This window comes from Cylas formicarius, unplaced genomic scaffold (assembly GCF_029955315.1).
Source record: "Cylas formicarius isolate icCylForm1 unplaced genomic scaffold, icCylForm1.1 PGA_scaffold_10__41_contigs__length_53128322, whole genome shotgun sequence".
In the NCBI taxonomy this organism is placed as follows: Eukaryota; Metazoa; Arthropoda; class Insecta; order Coleoptera; family Brentidae; genus Cylas; species Cylas formicarius.
The window spans coordinates 6,290,010-6,308,865 of record NW_026844214.1 but is presented as its reverse complement, the minus strand read 5'-3'; the positions used below and the strand labels follow the sequence as shown (position 1 = coordinate 6,308,865).

Below are 18,856 nucleotides of genomic sequence, written 5' to 3'. Positions count from 1 at the left end.
AATTGCGCAATTTGATGCTGAATAAAATGCCGGTTTGCATTTTGAAAAATTCCGAATTCTTCGGAAAATATTCGAAAGAAACAGAAATTTTTCAATTTTGGTTTCTATTGTCTGCTGGCCTTATTTGTTCAGATAATATAAAATGCATGGTTACTTTTTCTACTCTATCCCTCAGTACGATTAAATGTAGTATCTGATCTTATCCTTTTTAAATACGGACCTGTTTTTTTTTTCAATTTCACCTTTAAAACACTATATACTGTTATTTTATATTTGTCGAAGTTTCGTACAGAAAATTCCATCACCAGAATTTTTTTATATTTATTTAATCATAATACGGCCCTGAACTACATTTTTTAGTGAGAAGGTAAAAAAAATAAAATAAAATTATTACACTTTCGTGATGTTTTTATTGCAACTAATTGATATTTAACATCTGAAATTACTTTATTAACAGAAACTTTCATGAAATTAAACATGATACAAAAAAAGGAAACGACAAATCAGTTTGTATAAACAATTTGTGCTATTGTATTACGGTTAAATAAATATAACATTTTCTTGTAATGGAATATTCTGTACAAAACGACGGCAAACATTTAAAGAGACGATATATCGTATTTTTAGTGATAAAAGAATTTAATTCAATTAAAAATCAAGTCCGTATTTAGAAAAATTAAGTTCATGATGGTCGCCAAAAGCCGCCATACTGAGTTATAGAGCAGAAAAAGTGGCCTTGAAAATGTGTTTTTCCAAGAAACCAAAATTGAAAAATTCGGTTTTCTTTTCGAATATTTTTGGAAGGATTGGGAATTTTTTAAATGCAAAACGGCATTTCATTGACCATCAAATTGCCCAACTCTGCTTCCATTGACCCTGTATCTCTTCCGGTTTCCGAATCCCAATAATAAACGTCGAATTTGAGCCACCCTCTACAGTTACAGAAAATATTTGGATTTCTAGTCACAATATTCCATATTGTATTCGCGTCTGTTCAGTGGATTGGGTTCAAATTAAAAGTTTCCATAAAAATTGTACAAACAAATTCAGTTTTTCAGCTTTCAAATGTTTTCTATGCGCTTGCATTTGGAGCTTCAAAAATGTTTTGGTTGAAAAGATGTTCAGTTTCATTTTTTGTGCATCAGATGTATATAACAATTAAAACAAATTTAAAAGTTTACAACTAATTAAATCTAATTCTTCTAATATAAAATAGTTTTATTATACAAGGAGTTATGGTTCACACTAGATCTTTCTTTTAAACAAGCGACAAAACTTAAAACTTATTTTCGATTATTTAAAGTATATAATAGCACTATGGTAATATGGAGAATGAAATACAATATTTCTTCTCCATTATAATAAAAACCAACAGGATATCAAAAGAAAGACATACATATTTATTTCCACATTCAGGTATCCCTACTTTACTTCAAAGGCAACAGTGAGATTAAAACTGAAAATAAGGAGTTTTTCATCATCAATTTTGTCTAATAAAATTTAACTGGGCCTTAAAATTGTAACACAGATAATTTTTGAATTTATTGGATTGTTGATTAGATATACTCGTGTAACTTTTTTATTTTTTAAGTCACAAGGAATCTATTTTTTACTAATTGATAAAGAATATAGGGTATTTTTAAAAAGAATAAAAAAATGTACAAGCTTATCATTTTTTAACAGCCTGCACCGCTACCGTATATAGTGTTTTAAAGGTACATGGGGAAGACCTGCTTGATAATATACATGATTTGTGATCGTTTAAAGTTTATTTTAAGAAATAATTGTTTAAATAATATTGGTTTACCACAAATTTTTCTGATACGCCCTATAAAATGTTTTATCCTTATAAAAATACACTACTATATTCTGTACACTTTAGTAAACAAATATAGCTTAGCTTAAAAAAATTCATAGGGGAGGTCGGCATCTAATACGTAATCTTGTACTTTTAAGGTAAATATAAAATATTTTTAATTTTTAAAATAATGGCTATTTAGTAATTTTGGTTGAAGTGGCCCATTGCATCATCTTTTATCTTTAATTTCTATTGATTCCTTTAAACTTTTCAAATGGACTTAAGAGAGTAAGTAGCTAAATACTATAACAAATATTAAATCTGACTTTTAACATGCTGTATATTATTGAAGACCAAAGCCTGAAATTGCAGCTCTCTGAATGTGATCCCAAAAGTCACTTAAATAAAAATAAAGAAATAAAACAGATTTAAGTGCTACTGCTTTTATGTCTGCAATTAATAAATAAATGTAGGAAAAATATTTTTACTGCTTTAACAATTGCAGCCACATTAAGTTATCTAAAAAGTCAAATATGCTTCATATCTGCAATGTTACGATTTTTCTGCAATTTTGTCAGCCATAATTGCTTTAATATCTTCCGCATCCAAAGTTTCGTATTTCATTAATGCTTCTGCTAGCGCTTTATGTTCCTTTGCGTGAGATTTCAATATATGTTTTGCCCTTTCATAACTTTCCATTAAAATCCTTTTGATTTCATTGTCCACCTGTGAATAAAAGAGCATTATTATTTTAATCGACTCTTTAGAATTATATAATATTTAATAAATGTCTTTTAGATGGAGACAATATTCCCAAGAATTGGGGAATGGCATGTATCAGTTCTATTCACAAGAAAGGTTGTAAAAAAACATGTAGCAATTATAAGGGAATCAACGTCCTGAAAGGTACATAGAATGGAAGGTCAGTTTTGGGACATTGAAGAACAACATGGATTCCAAGCCTGTCGATCCTGCTTGACTAATACTTTCGTAATGCAACTGCTGATTGTGGGCAAGAGAATTGTGAGAAACATGATAACCCAGTTAATTTGTTTCCCCCACCTTCTTCAAAATAAATGTTCCGAGATGGGAATACCAATAAGGGAACATTGCCTGTCCACCTTGTTGTTTAGAAAATCAGGTACTTATAGCAAATGATGAATACCACATACTGAAAGTGGAGACTCAGAATAAACACATCAAAAAGTGTACTACTGGTAACCGGAGGACCCCTTTCAAATATACAACTCGGAAATAGCATAATGAAGGGCTGTAGAGAGTATAAGAACCTAGGACGCTATACTCGTGAAGACTGAAATACTGAAAAAGACAATAATAGAGTTACACAAGGTCGCAGGGCGATCCAACAACTGAACTCCATTTTGTGGTCAAAAACAAGGACAACAAAAATCAAAATTTACAAAGTTATTATTGAACCCATAACCACATATGGGTTAGAAAATTGGTAAATAACATCTAGAATGAAAGAACGAATCAAAGCAGTAGAAATGGAATTTTTGTGACAAGCATTCAGAATATCCCAATAGAGAACAGAGCATAGACAGCAGACTCCTAGAATATACACCGACAAATAGAAGGAAAAGAGGGAGACCCCGCAAATGTTGGACAGAAGGAATTGAATATGCCATGAGAAAGAGAAAAAGAACTAAGAGGATTGCCACAATGCTGTGGGACCAGGTTGATATTAAGTTGTATATAAGTGTATAAATACACAATTTATTTTTATTACAATTAGTATTCTCAATAAAAAAAACTCCAAAAACCATGGATACATCATTAACAACAACCTCAATTGCCTTACATCGTTGGCCTAAAGCTCTATTAAATAGAACACAGGCCCGTGCCTCATTTAAAAATAAATAATATAATATTAAAAAATCCAAGTCCCAAATAAAACAAAACCTGTTGAATAGATCTAGCGTCAGGATAAAAAGTGGAAATAAATGCAACTCCGATACGCATCGCGGGCGACAGAAAGGTGGAAAAAATCAGAGGAGAAGCTCTCAATAAATGCCCAATTTCCTTTGGTTACTGAAATGTCGCAAGCTACACAAGTGACACTACATAATTCTGAGAAGGAGGCTATAAAGTGAGACAATAGCCTCTATGAGAAGAATTAGAAATATTTTAAAGACATGAAAAAAGTATAAAACCTACGCAAATTATGATTGCTTTCTCTGAGTTTTTGAGGTTTCTTACAATACATTGAAAATGATGTTACTGCGAGTTGCAAATGTTAATATTTTACTATGGAATGCTTCACAAATATCCATTTAAAATCATATGTAGGCACCACTGTATGCTGTTAAGTAATACATTACCAATTCGTTCGTAGATGGGCCCAGTTGCTCTTGATGGAAGCTCTTTGGATTTTCCGTAATGGTTCTGAGTCCTAATTTCTCAGACATACCCCAATCTTTCACCATATGGGTTGCTATAGATGTGGCCTGTTGCAGATCTGAACTGGCCCCTTAGATATGGAGAACGTTAAAATGTTAAAAAGTTAATTTCATTGGAATTTAAAGAGATAATATGTTCTTGGTCAGGCGTCAACCTTTTTAAAAAATTTCACTTGTTTCGTTTGAGATTTGTTCTTCAAAAAGAAAAATAATTACTTATTTATTTAATAGTATTTTATGCAATATGTTTGATGAAGCCATTGTAGTCACGAGTTTGATTTGGCCCAAGCGAATGCTTAATAATCGAGCAACTAAAGAAGTTTATTAATGTGTTGGCATACATTTTTCCCAAAACAGTTAACTGAACTGAAAAGTCAAAATACTATCCTTTCTGCTCTGCTGTCAACTTTGTTATACTTATCAAAAGTTACACAAGAAACATCAAAGTAATAGTGACAGTAAGAAAAACTATTGTTAATAAAATAGATCACTTAAGAAAAAACTGCAGCATTAATAGAAACTTCAATAAATTACTGATTTACTCATATAGTTCTTTTTTCGATAGATACCTGATGTAATTTTGTCCATGCCAAAAACTAACTCTTCTGCAGCCCTTCCGCCCATCATTGTATCCATCATGGCCAAAAGTTGAGATTTTGTAACGTGATATCTTTCTTTTTCAGGAATGTAGGCTGTGTGGCCCAAGCTGGGACCCCTTGGTATAATTGTAACCTGAATATTAGCCAAAAAATATTTTGAAAAGAGTTCCATAACAATGACAACCAATATATTTAGTATATTTATATATGTATATTTATTATACTATTATATGTGTGATAGTCTTTTTAAAACTGCAGAGATTAAGAAATCAATTATATAGTAAAATAAGTAACTAGTTCTAAAGTTCGACTTTACCTTGTGTAAAGGATGGCTATCTTTTGTATAATAAGCAACTATGGCATGTCCTCCCTCATGGTAGGCAGTGATTAAGTTGGCCTCTTCATCTGGAATTCTAGATTTTCTTTCAGGTCCCATTAAGACTTTATCCCTGGCTGATTCTAAATGTTTCATGCTTACGTAATCAGCGCCATCTATAGCAGCTCTAGAAGATTATCTTGATGTGTATCCCAATTAATTTCACATGATTTTATTTTCTAAATTATCCATTCATTCATATAAGTATATACTTATCTCAAAAATATGCATTTGTGAAATTAAACTTGGTAATTATGTATGTTCTATTAATTAAACATTTACTCAAAACATATAAACAAAATTTTGTGTTTTGTGTTTTATTTGTGTACATTAATATTAGGATGCGAAAATAAATCATATCACTACAAAATTTGGATCTGAGGAAATAACAAAATCCAAAAATTGGTAGCTATTGGGGATAATTTAAAAATAGAAATTAAAACCATATTTATATATTACCTCAATGCAGCTTGGTTTACCATATTTTCTAGATCAGCGCCAGTGAAACCTGTGGTACCTCTAGCCAAGAGTTCCAAATCAACCTCTTTGGCGAGAACTTTGCTCAAATACAAATTTAAGATTTCCTTTCTTCCTGTAAAATCTGGTGCAGGAACTGTTACCTAAATATGTTCAAGACCATGTATGGTAAATGTAAGAAATAACCTTAGAAATAGATTTCTGCGCTGCAACTAATTCTAGCAAGAAACGCTTGGTCATGATGAACTCTTTTTACAGCCCAGACTATAAAAACCATTAAAATTACTGCATCGGCACACACTTTTGGCGATATTTTAATATTTTCTCTATCTTCCATCCCTTGCAAGTTTCAGTGTATTTTCGTCGCACTTAAAATGCCCCTATGTAGAGTATTAATTTAAATTTAAAAATGTTAAAAATTTGGTGTTATATCTGAAAACCGTTAGAGTGTACAATAGCTTAGCACATTAAGAATTATGAATAAATACTAAAATCGTGGGTCATATCTAAAACATTTAGTCATTTTGCATATTTTCTACTTAGTATCAATTTCACTCTCTCTGTAGCGCGATATTGTTAAATATAAGTTTGGGTGAGGGTTAAATTCAAATTTATTGAAGAAATTAAAAAGCCAAGGAGAAGAAAAAACTCATGAATACGAAGAATATGACACACACCATTACCTGTAGCAACTTCCCTTAGGAAGGCAGTCAACATTGCTTTTGGTACTATGCAAGATTACCAAAGATACAATTGTACTAAGTTCCACAGAAACATTTACTTATCCTTATAAATGAATAACAGAAGTAATAGTGATACCAAAGTTTTTGTTCAACTAAATAAATAGTTCTGCAATATGTAGTATTTAAATGTCATGAAAGCTGTTTTTGTTTAAATAGTTTTTTCTACCCCTAATAGCAAGGGCGACCCTCAAATAATTAATGTAAAATATTTAGTTATTATCAATGTTCTGTCAACTTCAGTATTTATAATCAGATATTAACAGTCACATATATACATTACATTATTGTAGTAACTTTTTAGTATTTAGTATTGCCTTTCTGCTTAATGATAATATTCTAGTCAAATGATTAAACATGATAACCTACTTCAACATCAAATCGGCCAGGTCTTAACAAGGCTTGATCCAAATCTTCCCTTCTATTTGTTGCTCCCAAAACTATAACTCCTTCATTTTGATGAAAGCCGTCCATTTCACTAAGTAATTGGTTTATAGTTTGATTGGCATATGGATGAAGAACACTATTGGTTCGTTTTGAACCAACTGAATCAATTTCATCAATAAATATTACACATGGAGCTCTTTCCTTTGCTGCTTCTGTACAAAAAAAAAAGATTATCAAAAATACAAAAAGAAAAAACAATGCATACTAAATAAATCTCTGACCCTCCGAGCACCCTGCCCAACCAAAACCTCATCAAATTCTGGTCCTGCTGCATGGAAAAATGGAACACCAGCTTCACCTGCAACTGCTCTAGCCAACAATGTCTTCCCAGTGCCTAGGAAACACAAATTTAAGTTGACAATAAAAAAATCTTACAGCTTGTTTGTGAAAACAAACCATAGAATACTTCATAATTGCATCAAAATATTATTTATTCAACACATATTTTTGAAAAGTAAATATAATTTAATGGGATGGGATGGGATATTTGCTTTCAATGCATTTTATCCATTTAACACTGACCAAAATATTTTGTTTTTTTTTAATCTCAGCAAACAATTTTTTAAGTTATCTTTGCAATAAACTTTTTATTGTTCCAATTGAGTAAAAAAAGAAAAAAATAAGTTTTTGTTGGACAAAGATTGTAATACCTGGTGGACCAACAAGGAGAACTCCTTTTGGCAATTTACCGCCTAAATTTGAAAATTTATCAGGATTTTTTAGAAATTCCACAACATCTTTCAGCTCCTGTTTTGCCTCGTCAACTCCCTTCACATCTTCAAAAGTAACATGAATCTCTTCTGGATCAACTTCCAACTGACTTCCAAGTGAAATTCTGAAAAATTATATTCTTGATTTTGACTTGACTCGACTATTGAGTCAACTATGTCTTATCTTTCAGGATGCTGCTTCTAAATTAATGTCAATATTTTCAATAAATCTCATACACATTTGAAAACCAAATTTATTGCAAACACACAATCAAAAAGGAAAGAAACCAATCCCAAATACAACAAATGCTTACCTAAATACTGATCCCCCAGCACTTGCCATTAAACTTACTATGGCCAGGAATATTGCAATTGTTAATACTTGTTGAATGATTCTGAAATATTTGGATGCTTTTCCACTTTTGTTATTTCCCGTATTCCCCAATAAATAACCTTCAGCAAAAGCTACCTTGATTCTTTGTTTTTCACCTTCATTCAAATTTGTATCATTTGATAAGAGCATGTGTTTCAATTTCTCTGAGTCCAATGCAGGAATAGGACCTACTTTACTGGTAAGTTCAATCGAATCGCTTACATTATTCCTCATGCGACTTATTAATGATGGATTGCGTTCCTGTTCTGCCTTGATACTGCGCTCAGTCTTGAAACCTCTACATTGAATGTTAAAAGTGAATTTATTTTCATTTAATATCCCCTTTACCAATTTCTGATAAAAACTGTGGGTTACTTGGACATTCTTTCGATTTCTTACAATCAGTGTAGGAACAGCATTTTTTAGATTTCTATTGGAAAATTTAGACTGAAATGAATTATCGCCAGCACTGCATGAAATGTGTAAATTGCTTAAGAATGGATTATTAACTAAATCCTCTTTTAAATGTTCTCCAAATGAAATGTCACAATTCTTTAATGTTTCAGAGAAGCTGTCGAAGCATAGAATTTGGGAGACTTTTTTTGACTTGTTGGCGCCTTTCTTGCAGAAAAACAGTCCGGAACTTGACGATATTTTTGTGCCAACATGGGTTAGACTTGCGAATGCCTACAAATAGATCAAGAAATAAGAACTGGAAGAAAAAAATTAATGACTTTTACTTTACCTGATTTTGATTTTGTAACGAAAACATAACGATTACCGGTAGAACTCAGTAAAAATCAGTTTTTCTGGGCAAATCTACACTCAAATTTATCAAAAATGAATGAAAATGATTTTTTTTTTAATACGAACGATATAACCTTTAAGATAAATGAGAGTTTTGACACTTCAATGACACATCTACCGCATAAATTGAAACTTGAAAAAAATACAAGTTCCGAATTTTTCCATGGTCCGCGCTCTCTAGAACGTCGGTAATGAGACAATGATCCTAGGATACCTGCCTAATTTATGTAAGAAGAAGAATGTTCTCTGGGCAAACGATAAATCTGTAAGGAATATATATATGAATTTTTCAAATTGAAAAACAACTATTCTCTCCTGTATAATTTCAAGCAGTCTGTGGTTTGTCATATACTGGTTTTCGTGATTTGAAAGCATCTTATTTTGATTTGAGAAGTACATGGATTCCCAACAAAGAAAATTAGGACCTTTTTTCAGTAAGTGAATAAAAATTTGGGTAAACATGGAAAACCACAAAGAAAGACTACTTTGTGAAAGTTTGGGGTAGCTATATGTATATGTCGTAGTCTTTCAGCGAAATCCTTTATTGCATGTAGGCACTCCAAGCAATGAACTATTATCATGGTATTTGCCGCGGCGTTTCACGAAAAGTCAAACTTGGGCCGTCATTTAGTCCATTAGCCATTTTTACACGATCTGCCGTATTTTATTCGAAGATTGATATTTTTGTCACATAACAGCAACCCTTCGAGTTTGTTGAGAGTTATAAAATACAATGCGTAGCTTTTGAAGAAAATGTGTGGGGTAATATATTAATATGCATATGCTTCATGTGGTTTATGTTTCCCTGAGGAATCTATCAAAATTTAACAAGGCGGTTACAGAAAAAAATAATTCCCATATAGAAATAGGAGATGGTTTTGATTGAAGTGGACAAAGTGCAGGCTCATCAGACCCCCTAATATTATTTCTGTTGTGAGAGATCCAAAAAAAGTTGGAATGGACTAAATTTTTTACATTAAGGAACTCTGTTTAAATTTTAATGTAAATTTAAAATGTACCCACAATCTTTTCATTAACCACTTAGATTTTAAATGATTAATGTTTTAGTTTTGGTTTAAAAGATGTTTTATTTTCGAATGAATAGAAATAAAAGAATTTACTTTTATCGTTACATATGAATGCACAAATTGAAACAGCACACAATACTAATATTTACTACATTTACTACATGTATAAGGAAATATAATATTTGCATCTTGCGTTAATAATTACGAGACATTGTTGAACATAATCTGCCGACCCGTAAATTAAGGCAGATCCTGTAAAAATTGTTGTTTGGAAACTATAGCAACAGTTAGTAATTTAACATAAATTAATTCAAACACTGTAGGTGTCTATTAACATCTTGGCCAGTCCAGTCCATGTTGGTAGCTTTGCCCCTTGGCAATATATTTCAGGTCAAGAAATTAACTATACTAACTTCCAATTTCTCCTCCCTTGCAGCGTTTACGCCGACTCCACGATTTCACTGTTCATAGTTGTTATGCAATTTCACTTAAATTGAATAATTTTTGTTTGTCGTGCTGTTACGTTTCTTCACCCATATATCGGTAGCTATATGGCCTCACTTATTATATGCCGATGGTACTGAAGTGCTGAATGCTCAGCATTTAATGCACACCAAATATCAAAATTTTAAGACCCCATGCATGCCATAAGATACTAACAGGGGTTATTTGTTATTTCACCTGAAGCGGACACCGAAAACATGGTTCTAGGTTTTGCAATTTTATTTGCATTTGAGTATGTTATAGCAGAATGTGCCACACGCCTCTATCCTGTTATCTTGAGAGGTATTCAGACTGTTTTCTTAAAGGTTTTTAAGTGGAACACCATGTATATATTTTGGATGTCGATTGTTTAAATCAAACACGTAATTTAAGCTCCATTCGTCTGTCATGGTTTATAATATATGTGTTAGCCATTTTACAATTTGGTTTGTTAAAAAAAGTGTCTAATAAAGATAGTAAAAAAATCGTAAATAGTTGATGTTTTGACAAACAGGCCATGCTTGCTTAAGACTATTTCAGTAGTATTTCTCAAATTTGCCAATGGTATATATTTTATTTTGTAGGCATCTCCATAGAAATAAATCCAAAATCGATGAATCAGGTGACGTAGGTCTTTGTTCCTAAGATAAGCGCGCTTTGAGAGCGGGAACTCCGTCTTCTTGGAAATATAAATTATTACGATGCGCCAAGGGTACATAGTTTACTATTTCGGGACGATGTTTTCAATAATATCTAAATATTTATTTGCAGTAAGTGTTTAAAAATATATACAATTGTATATATTATATAAATATAAAACATGAAATAATAAAACCGATCCTGCCTTGCTGTTCCTGTGGAAATGAATTCTGTGATTCTATATGCCAGCATTCGTGAAACGGGTTTTATCAGACCATATAACGGAATTTTCAAAATTATTTTCATGATTTACTTTGTATATATACCAATTTCCATATTTCCAACTAATCCTGATTTACAACACATGAACATTTTATGAAAAACATTTCGAAAACTATTTACACTAACGAAATATTGGGTAAAAAAATTACATTAGGGGTTCGAAGTTTTCACCATTCATTCCGACTGATGGTAGTAGCGCTCTTTACGTCCCATTAAATAATTAAATAATTGTATAATTCAGGTGACACCTCTTCAGTGTAGCGAACGGGTGTCCCATTTAGTTGGTTTTAAAAACCTTAATTTATTAGACCAAAGTGTTCATTCCCTCGATTGAAAATACTCCAATTATTTTATTATTATTCCAAAATATTCCATATATATATATATATATATATATATATATATATATATATATATATATATATATATATATATATATATATATATATATATATATATATATATATATATATATATATATATATATATATATATATTCTCACGTATTGATTCACGGATGGAAAAATGTGATGACACTATATTCCGGGATATCATCCGTTCGCTCGTTGAACTCCGACTGGAATCCTGCATCCGACTGGAATCCTGCAAATCTTGCATCCGACTGGAATCCTGCAGACGTTTCGCCAAAATCTCACTTGGCATCTTCAATGCTCGCGCTCCGAAAACACTTCGAACACTGTGTTCGAAGTGTTTTCGGAGCGCGAGCATTGAAGATGCCAAGTGAGATTTTGGCGAAACGTCTGCAGGATTCCAGTCGGATGCAAGATTTGCAGGATTCCAGTCGGATGCAGGATTCCAGTCGGAGTTCAACGAGCGAACGGATGATATCCCGGAATATAGTGTCATCATATATATATATATATATATATATATATATATATATATATATATATATATATATATATATATATATATATATATATATATATATATATATATATACGCGTGTATTCAATTTGAATGTATTTAGCGTTCTTATATTATTACCGTTACGTTGCTTTTTGCAGAGATAGATCCTGAGACGGGAAAATTTACGCTTCTCCCGATACACGCCAATCATCCAATAGGTGAGTTTCTGTGAGATCATGAAATTTTGGTGTTAAAATATATCGATTTCTGCACGCGGCGGTAAATAGCAGATTTTTTTTTTTATTTATTTGATCTTAATGAATATCTCAATTATTTACCCATCTCTACAATTATATAATTATTATTATATTGTCTGCAAATTAGTTTTACCGTAATTTAGGAACGATTTCTGTTTAATGATATCTCTCATTGCAAATATACTTTTTATTACTCCCTCGCATTAAGAAACTAGGTATAAATTCTAGATATAAAGCTAAATTTTATTGGACTAGCCATCTACAGTGAACTCTGGTTATAAAGTACCCTCTAGAGACCCGAAAATGAGTACTCTATGAGCGCTATAAACGATAAAAAAAAAACAAAAATAATTATGTAGGTACGTACATATTTTTATTTTATATAAAAATAGAAAACTAATAAACACTAACTAAACTAAAACTTATCTATCTATATAAACTTTACATCATACAAGTGAAAATACATACTTTATTTTTTTGAGTAAAAAAATTCGTTATTTTAGTTTGTTTATTTTTTCTCAATACACATTTCATATTCTCGATGTGCTTGTCAACCTTCCAGGCCGCTTGCATTAGTTACATTATCGGTAGATTGTAAAAAAATTGTAACAATTTTAGCGGCACAAAGCGCTTCAGAACAACTTGGTACTTCGTCCGGTTGAACATCATCGTCGCTTTCGTTATCAGAGCTTTGAGGATCATTTAGCTGTAAAAATTCAGTAATAATATCATTATCCGTTAATAACTCTGTTGTTATTAAATTATCATCAACAGTTGGGAAGCTACTCACCTCAGGAAGATTAATTTCAATGTTGGTTAGATCTTGGCCGTTATTGCGAAACCAATTACTTAGAGGAACCTCTCAGTCATCGTCGTCATTATTTTTGTACTTCTTAAACCACTGAACCGGAGGTCAGTCATCGTCTGAATCAAACTCATCTTGCAATTTTATCGGACCTGCATGTCGAAAGCAGTTTGAAATAGTGATTGAAGTAACATCATTCCAATATTGTGCACGTAATTTTATGGAGTCTAGGATAGTGATGTTGAAAGTTGAAAGGTTTCTTATTTTCAAATGACTGGATCAAACGATTCAAAAAATATCTGCGGTAATATGTCTTAAGGCATTTTATTAAGCCTTGATGATTTGGAGGCAAAAACTCTAATCTGATATTTGAAAGGATTATACTTTTTGGATAAGCTGCAAACAATTGTCAACCAGAAGCAATATTTTTCTATTCTGACGTTTTAGTTTTTCATCCCAACCCTTTAAATAATTAGAAAAAACTGCTGAAGTCATCCACGCTTGCTGGTTTGACTTATAAAGGACAGGTAGATTTTTTCACATTTTTCATGCATCTCGGTCGTTCATATTTACCGATAACAAGAAGATTGCATTTTTCGTTTCCTGTCATATTTGCACAAATCCCGTAAAAGTTCTAGATGGTACGTAATTTCCGATAAAAAATCTAGAGTATTTTGGCCGGACCAGTAAAATATGTAATGTCTGTTCATAGATATAAGAAAGTGACTAACTGATACGAAGGAAAGACCCGGGCAAGGTGTAAGAATGAAATATCGCCGAACAGGTCCGTACTTTGCTTAGAATTTAATTATTTGGGGTTAGGAAAGATACTAAACAATATTTATTTATTTATTTATGTATTTATGTTTAAATCTAAAATAAAATTACAAATTAGTTTTATTACCTACTTAAATTACTTAAAATTATTCACATAATATATCAGTATCACTATTGCTATCGTCGCCTGTTCTAATTCTTATTTGTTCTATATTATTTGCAATATGGATATACGATTGTTCTGCTTTTTCTATATGTTTAACAGAATTTGCCCAACTTTGTAAAGGAATGTTAAAAACTTCGGTTTCTATAATTCACAATTTTCCATACAATTGATGTTGGAATGTTCGTCAATGTGGTCTTTTCTTCTAAAGATGCTTGCTTGCTGGCACCACGTTCAATGAGAGTCAAATAAACATTGTTTATAACTTCCTTAGTCTCAATAGAATAGTGTTTTCTACATTTGGGCGGGAGCATCTCCTGAGATACACAAGACTCGCACATATTTTGCATAATTCGCACACGATTCAACACACGCTGTATTACACACGAAATAAGAATGATTACTAATAAAATTAAACTAAGTAGTATACCAAATCAAAGAATATTTTACCTGAATTTAAATTCCGAAACTTTAGGTAATAATCGTGTGCGTTGTATGTTAATGACCACCCTTGGATAATCCCATTCAAAAGCAATTGTCACTTATATCTATGAACAGACCATACGTAATATCCGGAAGAACGTTATATCCCACGTACGTTATAAACGGAGTTTACTGTACTAAGGTGCTAAGTAAGAATTCTTAACTGTTTATATTAGCATGTCATCTAAGCGTCACCCAATATTATCAACCAAAAAATAAAGACGGGTGGTTCTACTAACATATGTTGCTCAAATAAAGTGCGTTGAAAGTTATAAAATACTGTGTTGTGTCTTAAAGAGACTGTACGGATGTAAAAATCTACGTTTACATAATAGGTCACACGAGTCAGTGTATTAGTTAATTTACAGGTAAAAATCCTCTGCGTAATTAAATATGTCGAATACTGCATATACGAAGTTTTGCTTATTGTCTGAATGATATGGAAGAGACGCACAAGAAATGTAAATCAAGTGGAAATATTGAAGATTATCAGAACAGTTCTTAAAATAAATATGTTAACTCAAAAAATCTTAACAGTGACCCGTTGTGCATTTCTCAGCTGTCTTCGAAAATAATAAGAAAATTTCAACATAAAAGGAATAGGGAAGGGGCCAGTCCCGATGGTGTTACTCATTTTATAAAAAAAATGTCTAGAAAATTGTGAAAAAAGCAGTACCGTACCACATTTGAACTTACGATGGTCACCATATTTACTGATATGGTTAAGTGGTTAAGTTAAAAAATAATTACGATTACAGATCTTAATATTATAAATATTTTTGCTTAAATTTGATATGTTTATTATTATTTTCAAAGTTTAACAATATGTATCTGGAAAACATTTTTGACCTATATTCTTTTGAATGGGTTTTCATTTTCGTTTTTAATAGTCATTTTTAAAGTCTTCCTACATAAAACTGATATTCTCATTTCTTGCTAGATTTAGCCGAAGCGGCTTTAAGCTTTAAGATCTGACTTAAGTATGCTTAAATATGTTGATTTATTTTGTGATGTAATGTTTTAGTGAACAGAAGCTATAAACTGCCTTCCAGCGATAAATCCAAAGGAAAACGCATAACTGAATTACAATCCGCTCAGAATTGTAAGTTAATATAAATTTCTGTTTAATTTTAACCACCTAGTACTCCGTAATTTAATTGACACTGATTGGTTTCGTTATTGAGTTTAGATGTTTCTCGGCCAAAACACAAAAAAAATGAAAATAATGTGTGCAAGAAACTGTTTACATCGCCAAAGTTGATGTCGCCAGAAAAATCTGGAGTAAGCTCTATTAATAGCACTGCAAACAAAGTTGCTCAGGTATGGTTTTCGCTTGGTTTGTTCATTATACGATTTGAAGAGAATATTTAACCTCTTTTCTCGTAGGAATGTAACAACCTAAAGACATCTGTAAAAACGACCACAGAAGCAAACGGATCTGAAGAAATTCCATTAGTGGCAAGTGAAGAGAACTCCATTTGTGAGTTTGTAAGACAAGAGGAAATATGCAAAGGCGCAAATGAATCTCCGGCGTCGGCTGTCGTAACCAACAGAAATTTGAAAAAGGCGGACATAGTGAATCAGCTGAAAGAAATTCTTATTGAAAATAAAAACAGTTTTGATGACCGTTTGACAACTCTGGAGCGACATATATCAGAGTTGAAATCTGAACATCAAAGGAATTATACCGAAATTATATCACTGATTGACCAGTTGGAAAATGAGAATGAAATGAGCTTTGTGGATAAAAAAGATTGTGACGGTAATAAGGAAAATTCTTCAAGAAAGCGGCGATCTCTTAGGCTTCAAGCTAAGGTCGTCAATTTGTGTGAGTCAACACTCAAAAAAAATTTATTTGCCAAATATCAAACTGTCCAAGTTGACACACCTACAATAGATAAAGCTATGGAAATGTTTAATTCTACCAGCAGCATTTGTAGTACGCTAGTAACCCCTATGGGGCAGAGAAGCTTATCTGTTAAAGTGCAGGAACAATGCCTTTTGCTTCAGAATACTCCACACCACAACTAGTAATTGTGTTATCATTTTCGTCTTATTCTGTTAAAAATAAACTGTTAATTGGTCTTTTTTAAAAACGTTTCATTATTTTATTGTTTAGTGATCTGGAGATGTTACAATCCAGTCACTACCGCTTCTCCTAACCAAAACTAACCAATTATTTTTTCGAAGATTAAACAGTATATGGAAACTTGGCACAATTTTTTGCATAGTTAGATTTGTAGAAATTTTATTTATTTATTTATTTATTATTTATTAATTTTATGGACAGAGTCCATTTCTATGTAATACTTAGGAAAAATGCACAGTTAAATTACAGGCTGATGCAAAAGTAAAAAGTAAATTAAAAGCATAAACCTACCCTCAGTAGTGAAGAAGTTCAATTTAAGAAATTTAAGAAAAAAATAAATATATCAGTAAAATCTAAACAAGAAACAATCAAACGAAATACAATACACAAATTATTGCAATAATTCATCAAATAATAATTATATTAAAACAACTCAATAGTAAATGAAATAATGATTTTTCAAAGAAACTTCCACAGGCTACAGTAATACTTTTTACAAAACTTCTGGATTCCTCCTGCGTCGGTTTTTGCTGGGTCGAAACTCTCTCAGTTTCAGTCAAGCTCTGAAGAAGCCGACACGATGATTGGCGAAACGTCAGCAAAAACCGACCCAGGAGGACTCCAGAAGTTTTGGTTAGAAATAATGATTTGCTGGTGAGTGATTTAACTACCCTAGTTCATGGCTTTAACGTTCTTGAATCACACACACCTGATCCGTTATTCCGACATACGATTACATGAACCCATATAGGGCATGTGCACACATCCGTTAGGCTTGGAATTTTTTCGGACTTATACAAAACGTGATCTACGCACTGAAGATTCCCAACACTAATCTGTGTCAAGAATTTAGTCCAATTAATAACGCTCCAGTCTATGAGAACGTTCTTGAAGTTGTAGTGAAACAGCAGCTTCAAATTTACTGTAATATAAACAAATTTTATTTTTTATAGACATTCATGTGAATCTGTGGTGACTTTTTGAAGGAATTGGGAGATCAAAAATCGGCATTTAAAAGGAATTGCTTTTAATTCCTTTGTTTGCATTTAAGACTTAAGAATACTAAAATTAAATGTCATGATTGCTTAGCCGTAGAACATTGTATTCCTAATGTTTCGGATGACACAATGAGTGAGTATAGTAATGAAATGGCAAAGGAAATGAATTCTGAAATTTTGTATTCACCACAAAAATTTGGATACTTTTCCATCCCAAATACATGCAAATTCAGAGCTTAACCGAAACTGGCTCGCATTGTACTCGGCACCTGCTTATGTACTGTTGGAGAAGGCAGAGCTAAAGGAGTTAAGCTCTGAAGAAGTCAACAGTATGATTAGCAAGTTCGATTTTTCAACAATCGACACAGAAGGAATTCAGAAGATTTGTAAATATTATTACAGAATTTTCTTTGAAAAACTGAATATGCTTTGTTTTAAAGGTGTCTGTAAGTTTTGTGTACTAAGGTTAATTGGTCGGCATTCGTTTGGGGATTTAATAAACATAGAGATTTAATAGTCATTTTATTTTCCTACTTTACACAACCATTATAGAGGTGAAGGGGTACAGAAACATTAATTACATCTTAACGTTCGCGACAGCCAGACAAGACTGTTTTTGGAGAAAGAAGGTAATTAAGTTTTGCAGCTTGCCATTACTGTCACTATAGAGTTGCAAACTACCGAGTAGTGTTGAAAATCTAACCGTAAGTCTTATTCTGATTGAAAAATTATTTTGATCTTCGTCCACAGTTCACAAAGAGGGTTAACCATATTTCAGCCAATGATGTTGTAGAGAATCAATCGAACGATTAGCTGATTAAATATCCATTGCAAATATCGATATCCCAATGACAAGACCAACATTCCAACGGACAAGAAGTATCTAGAGGCTCTTATTGACACCACAAGACATTACATCGAGTTACAACATAAGTTATTAATAATAATTAAATAAAGTAGTTTTTGAAATTTTGACATTAATGAGCAACATTTCACGAATGCATAATTTTATTATTTGTCATTATTCGTTATGCCTAGGGCATATTAATCAGTTGAAGTCCCTTTTTATTCCGTTTATTTAAAATAAAGGTAATGAGCTGTTTTTTAGCCAGCGATTTACTTGAAATAACATAACAATGGAAATGTCTCGAAAACGGCGTGTTTTATCGTGTGCATACTTTTGATCGTTAATTTTCAAAAAAATTATATTGACTCGTGGACCGGTACCTATAATT

The 18,856-nt window shown here is 32.0% G+C and overlaps 2 protein-coding genes across 5 annotated transcripts; one reads left to right on the top strand and one right to left on the bottom strand.

Moving 5' to 3' along the window:
• Nucleotides 1-330: 330 nt before the first annotated feature.
• On the bottom strand, nt 331-8,840 carry LOC132705415 (ATP-dependent zinc metalloprotease YME1L). Its single transcript, XM_060675996.1, has 10 exons — nt 8,686-8,840; nt 7,882-8,627; nt 7,508-7,692; nt 7,063-7,191; nt 6,780-7,009; nt 5,653-5,813; nt 5,134-5,320; nt 4,788-4,950; nt 4,141-4,289; nt 331-2,524 (listed from the first exon to the last, which is right to left on the bottom strand). The coding sequence occupies exons 1-10, from the start codon at nt 8,710-8,712 to the stop codon at nt 2,351-2,353; spliced, it is 2,151 nt and encodes a 716-aa protein (XP_060531979.1). The 5' UTR covers nt 8,713-8,840; the 3' UTR covers nt 331-2,350.
• Nucleotides 8,841-9,069: 229 nt separating this feature from the next.
• Nucleotides 9,070-17,546, top strand: LOC132697175 (uncharacterized). 4 transcript variants are annotated; one of them, XM_060662473.1, is made up of 5 exons: nt 9,070-9,181; nt 12,208-12,267; nt 15,559-15,636; nt 15,724-15,854; nt 15,921-17,546. In XM_060662473.1, the coding sequence occupies exons 1-5, from the start codon at nt 9,145-9,147 to the stop codon at nt 16,563-16,565; spliced, it is 951 nt and encodes a 316-aa protein (XP_060518456.1). In that variant the 5' UTR covers nt 9,070-9,144; the 3' UTR covers nt 16,566-17,546. The 4 variants fall into 4 exon arrangements, with proteins under 4 accessions (XP_060518456.1, XP_060518461.1, XP_060518475.1 ...); XM_060662478.1 differs by lacking the exons at nt 9,070-9,181; nt 12,208-12,267 and adding an exon at nt 14,595-14,683; XM_060662492.1 differs by lacking the exons at nt 9,070-9,181; nt 12,208-12,267 and adding an exon at nt 14,734-14,791.
• Nucleotides 17,547-18,856: the final 1,310 nt, after the last annotated feature.

Coding starts and splice junctions, on each gene's coding strand:
- LOC132697175 (XM_060662473.1), top strand. CDS start 9,145: ATGGATTCCCAACAAAGAAAATTAGGACCTTTTTTCA. Junction 9,182..12,207: donor AAAATTAGGACCTTTTTTCA/GTAAGTGAATAA, acceptor TGCTTTTTGCAG/AGATAGATCCTGAGACGGGA. Junction 12,268..15,558: donor ACACGCCAATCATCCAATAG/GTGAGTTTCTGT, acceptor GTAATGTTTTAG/TGAACAGAAGCTATAAACTG.
- LOC132705415 (XM_060675996.1), bottom strand. CDS start 8,712: ATGTTTTCGTTACAAAATCAAAATCAG. Junction 8,628..8,685: donor CGTTACAAAATCAAAATCAG/GTAAAGTAAAAG, acceptor ATCTATTTGTAG/GCATTCGCAAGTCTAACCCA. Junction 7,693..7,881: donor GCTGGGGGATCAGTATTTAG/GTAAGCATTTGT, acceptor ATAATTTTTCAG/AATTTCACTTGGAAGTCAGT.